This window comes from Mytilus edulis, chromosome 6 (genome assembly GCF_963676685.1).
Source record: "Mytilus edulis chromosome 6, xbMytEdul2.2, whole genome shotgun sequence".
Taxonomy (NCBI): Eukaryota; Metazoa; Mollusca; class Bivalvia; order Mytilida; family Mytilidae; genus Mytilus; species Mytilus edulis.
In genome coordinates, this window is record NC_092349.1 from 84,233,177 (window position 1) to 84,239,002 (window position 5,826).

General features: G+C 33.9%; 1 protein-coding gene across 1 annotated transcript; it reads left to right on the forward strand.

Annotated features, from left to right (window-relative positions):
- The first annotated feature begins 2,186 nt into the window (after positions 1-2,186).
- LOC139526845 (uncharacterized) lies at positions 2,187-4,706 on the forward strand. The gene is made up of 2 exons (XM_071321991.1): positions 2,187-2,668; positions 3,928-4,706. The coding sequence occupies exons 1-2, from the start codon at positions 2,261-2,263 to the stop codon at positions 4,669-4,671; spliced, it is 1,152 nt and encodes a 383-aa protein (XP_071178092.1). The 5' UTR covers positions 2,187-2,260; the 3' UTR covers positions 4,672-4,706.
- The last annotated feature ends 1,120 nt before the right edge of the window (positions 4,707-5,826 follow it).

The window sequence follows — 5,826 nt, forward strand, 5'->3', positions numbered from 1 at the left end:
ATGGAGAATTTCTTAAAAGGGATCAAAAGCCCTCTCCCTTTTTCCAAAGTCCGATATTGTTTCCTTTCTGTTAAATTCAATTATTTTCGTGTTTCTGGCATCAGACTACAATTATTCTTCTCCTTTGCTACAATGATCTTGGTAAAATTCAAATTAAATTAAAAATTTGCACCGCTTCAAACATGAAATAAATGTAACTGCTTATATATAGACCATTATAAAATATGCTTCTAGGACAATCCATCAGTGTCTTTTCTATTGAGAGCCTTATTAACATGCCAATGGTAGGATATGAATCTTGTATAAATGACTAAGACCGACTAAGGCTAATTTGAGGGGTGATTGGATGGGTCCTGATCCCGAAATCCCGGGCTTAAAATCATTAAATCCCGAGATGCAGAATTTAAAGAAATTCATATCCCTAAATCCCGAAATCGAAAAATATATTCCCGGATCCCGTAAGGATCAATCCCCAAATCCCGAGCATAAATTCACCCGATCCCGACGTCCAGAAAAAGGTCATGCCTCCCTCTAATCTCTACCCTACTTTCATTTTTGCCAAATCATTACTTTCACTTTCAACAATAAATATTTATGCCCCATTTATGGGCATTATGTTTTCTAGTCAGTGCGTCCGTGCGTTCGTTCGTTCGTTCGCCCGTTCGCCCGTTCGCCTGTCCCGCTTAGGTTAAAGTTTTTGGTCGAGGTAGTTTTTGATGAAGTTGAAGTCCAATCAACTCGAAACTTAGTAAATATAGTGCCGATGTGACATCCGTGTACTATGGACACATTCTTGTGTCCACATGTTTTACTCAAGTTATTTTAATATATATGCAACTGGAATGACCCCTTAAATAGTAAACATTTCAAAGAAAATAGTAGACAAAATTCAGAGAGTCTCTATATATTAAAGTAGTATAATCGTAGTTTACATGTAGATAAACGCGAAAAATAATTGTCCTCTCTAAGGAGGTATATAGTTGTGGTTCTTCTAAACACCATAATATGGAGAACGTTCTGATTGGCTTATTTTTTTTCTTCATTTTTTGGTTATGTATCATACGATTGGTTATATTTGTGCATGTCTCAAATCGAAAGTCTTATCTATGTCTAAAAGTCAGTCTGATGACGGAATCAATATCCGGACTCCGTTTGGTGTCAGACTACCAATTAAAAATCCCTATCTGTTCAACCAAATTCGGCAATTTTCACAGCTTTCTAAATATTTTACCTTAAGTTTAACTTCATAGAAACCAGGTATATCCTGAATTGTACATGTATCAGCTTTCTACATGCCATTTTTCACCATACCTTTAAAGCCTTCTAACAAAATAACTGACCTTCGAAGAGAGGTACTCCAAAAATAACCCCTGATTTTCTTGAAATCTTAAATTAGTTTACTATGGAGCGCATTAATCCTCAATTTTTAATGCAAACTCATAGACAAGTAAATTTTGGCTCAAAAAGGTCAAGATATATTTCTCTTTCACTAAAAGTTTCATTTCTGAAAATTTGTTGGTTAGTTTAAGTAAACAAGGACATCAAAAGCACTATTTTGTGTCAGAGTAGGGCTACTTTTACATACGTTTTTAACTGGAGGGAGTAATTGGTGGTCTGACACCTTATTTGCCGTTTTTCTCCAAAACAACCCAATCTGAATAATCATAAGAATGGGTGACAAATGGGACTATGCATGTTACCTATAGAACACAGAGGCATGATGATTAATTTATCGTGGAAGGAAGAGAAGCGACACACAAAATGATGTCTTCTCGTTTAATAGTATAGATTTCGCTTCGAAGCTGGTGTAGCCACAGTGTTAATTTCTAGTTCAACTAAATAATATCTACTCCTTAATGGTCCTATATGTCCTACTTTTTCTATGTGTGTAAACACGTATATAAGTACCCGTATGTAAATTGTAAATTTTGTCGGCGTGTTGTATTTTCTAATCAATATTAAAAGAAGATGTGGTATGATTGCCAATGAGTCAACTCTCGACAATAAACAAACTGACACAAAAATTAACAACTATAGATCACCGTACGGCCTTCAACATTGATCAAAGGCATTCAAGAGTTCTTCCAAAATGGTTGGACAACAGAATACAAGTTGGGTTTATATTTGTTCTTCAACTATGCGATGTTTATGTACCTAAACTGGTGTATTTTTTGTTTGTTATTGCAGAGTTAGTTTCGGTATGCGATTGCAGCAGTGTATATAGAATCACACGTGTGACGGTCAATTTCCGAGTAGAGTCATGAACAGAAAAGACTTTGTTTTCGCATTGTTCATAACATTTATGATATCATTTTGTGTAATTGAATATAAATCTGTTGAATACGACTCGTTACATATACAGGCAGTACAAACAATTGTAACTAGGAACTGTTCATACCAACGTCCGAGGGAAAATCTCAGAAATAATTCATACCAACGTCAGAGGGAAAATCTCAGAAAGAAAAATAAAACAGAAACGAACTCCTTGGCATTTTTACCTGGAAACGATAAAAACTTAACACAAGAACAGAAAGACTTGGAATCTATTCTAACAATAGCTAAATCTATGTCCAAGGATGCAGTGCTTGTTACAGTGATAAATGATGGATATTTACCTCTAGCATATAATTGGTTATGTAATACAAAACATATGGGAGTCCACAATCAGGTCAGAACATTTAGATTTTAAAATGTGGTTGATTTTTGTTATTTTCGTTATAATATTGCTTTCCTTTGACACACTTGTATAATTTAGTTTCGGATAATAATTATGAATGTTTTTTTTGTCTATCAGCTCATATACATAGTTTTGTCAGTGACCACGACGTCGTCAATGTTTTTTCATGATTGACTTCATGATTGACTTAAACTCAACATAATGTATAGCTAAATCATATTAGGGAGCTACCATTTGATTTTTATGGTGGTGGGGGGGGGGGGGGGGGGGGGGGGGGCTAGGATGAAATATTTTGTCCTGCCTTTTTTTTTAGTTGTAATCTCTGTCCTGCCTTTTTATTTTTCACTCTATTCGGTCCTGCCTTTTTTTTTAGTTTATCCTGACTTTTTTTTACCTTAACTATCCTCCTGACTTTTTTTTTTTGCAAGTGTCTCATCCTGCCTTTTTTTTTACTCAAAATTCCTGTCCTGCCTATTTTTTCAAATTTCATCTTAGCCTCCCCCATAAAAATCAAATGGTAGCTCCCTTATCGAATGACTAGTCAAATATATTTTTTTTCTTTTTCTTCGAAATAACTTCACAAAAGTGGTAACACGTATGTTGCTTCTTCAAAATTAGAACAAATACTACAGTCATTCAATAAATACTATGCATAAAAAAAGGTCGCGAGGAACATAGCGATAAAATTGCAGCAATTAGTATTGAGATTCTTTACTTGAAACGTATACACGAGGTGGGTTAAAAGTATGCAAATTATTATGATATTCCAGTTGTTGAAATAACCTAAAGACATACGCGCTTGATTTAGTGGCAATGCCAATGGTATTGCAATAGGTAATACCACAACTAAATTATATTATCATGATAAAGAAATAATAGAAAAATAAAGAACATACACAAAATAGTGATGCAAATACATAGAACATTCACAAAAATATAATTACAAAAAAAAAAAAAAAAAAAAAAATACCCATAGATAACCGTGCTAAATTTATAATAAGATGTCTCGAAAAACAGATATTTTGCTCATGATGATGAAACTCCTTTATATGACTCAAAGGAACAACTATTTATTTACATACATGCATGTTTTGAAGAGTAGAACCGACAAAAAAGATTTAGATAATTAGTAAGTTGGAACAGAACACCTGATGCAGACACACTTGTATGTGTTAGTGTGTGTCTTGACAGGGTTGCCTGATTGAGGAGTAAACTATGTAGTTTGTACACGACTCACATTATTATTGTAGGTATTAGTGATTGCAACGAATCAGGAAGCAAAGGAGAAACTTTTATCAGTATCACCCGACATCAAGGTAGTTGTGTTAACTGTCGACAAATATCTCCAAAAAGATCAAAAGTATAGTCACGTGGGTTATATCAGACTTTTAGTCCGCAGAACAGAAATACTTTTAGCATTATTGGAAAATCGTATAGAAACATTCCTGTTTGAATTCGACTTTCTCTGGCTACAGAATCCTCTGTCGTTATTCAAATCATATTCCGGTAAATATGACATGTTGTTTGTACATAATAGCAATAGGAATAGCATGGTAACAAATTCAGTAAATGGTGGATTTTTCTACATGTTTCCTACTAACACTACGGTTAAACTATTTCAAGAGTTATATAGCAGAATGCTGAAGTTAGCAGACAGAATAAAATCATGGCCGCCAGAGAAAAAAGTTTCCGAAGGGGAAAATGACCAAGTGTATTTAAATGATTTATTCTCAAAACGCTATGGCGGATTAAAAGCATTACTTTTACCGCATACAGTTTTCCCCGACGGGAAATGGTACTCTTTACCGGAATCGAAACGGAAATCATGGAAGCCATATGTCATTCATAACAATTGGATAATAGGCAATGGCAATAAAATAGCACGTGCTAAAGAGTGGGGACATTGGTTTCTAGACAACGGCAGTGAGATCAAATGTAACTTTGAAGCTATTAGAAATATCAACAGTGTTAAAACAAAAGAATGTTTTCGTTAATATGTTATATTAGTATACTGTTGTTAATCTTCATTTTTTTTAATTTCATGGCAAAGTCAGTTTATTTTTGATTTATTTTAAAGAATGGAATAAGGACAAAGAGACAACCTGACCAGAGAGTAAATAATACGGCGGGCTAAACATGTTTTGTGCGATCTCAACCCTCCCGAAATACCTCTAATATGCAAGTTTATTTGTGCGATCTCAACCCTCCCGAAATACCTCTAATATGAAAGTTTATTTGTGCGATCTCAACCCTCCCAAAATACCTCTAATATGAAAGTTTATTTGTGCGATCTCAACCCTCCCGAAATACCTCTAATATGCAAGTTTATTTGGTATATTTCATCTCTGTTAAAATAAAATCAAGATGATGTCCATTACTAATAATTTTGTTTACTCTGAAAAATATTCTGTCCATTAGCAAGTACTCGGACTGACAATAAAAAAAAACATTTATTCCGCCAAAAAACATTTAAACCATTCATAAGTACATGTAATTGATATTAAAAAAAAAAAAAAATGACTAACCTTTTTTTTCCCGTACACTCGACCGGTTGATCGATAACTGTTTTTGATAATCGTCCAGTTAGAAACAATGAAGACGAAATAAATTCCGTTTTAGATGCATTGTTTTCAATTAGTTGTTATTGAACTAGCCGTTAATTACTGCCAGTACTATCAGATCTGTTCTGTCAGCCTGTTGTTATTTTAGGGATGTATAAATACCCTGCCACTGCCGATGGCTTACATTTAACTTCATTTGAAAATGATGGAAATTGTCATATGTAGAAAATGACGGATTGAACCTGGTTTTATAACGCTAAGCCTCTCACTTGTATGACAGTCGCATCAAATTACATTATATTGACAACGATTCGTGAACAAAACAGACATAATATGTAAAATTGTCAAAATAGAGGTAGATAAGATAAGATCTATTTTATTAAAGTGTCACCATCCATTACAGTACCTATATATACACATAAAGTCATAAGAACCTAGCATTTAGTAAAAGGATGCCAGCCGAAAACGACTTATGGGACACTATCATTAAAAACAGACAGACAGACAGACAGAATATTTTATGATAGTGTCACATACCAATACAGAACAATATCATACATCATAATATAAGTATTAAATTAATTAAAG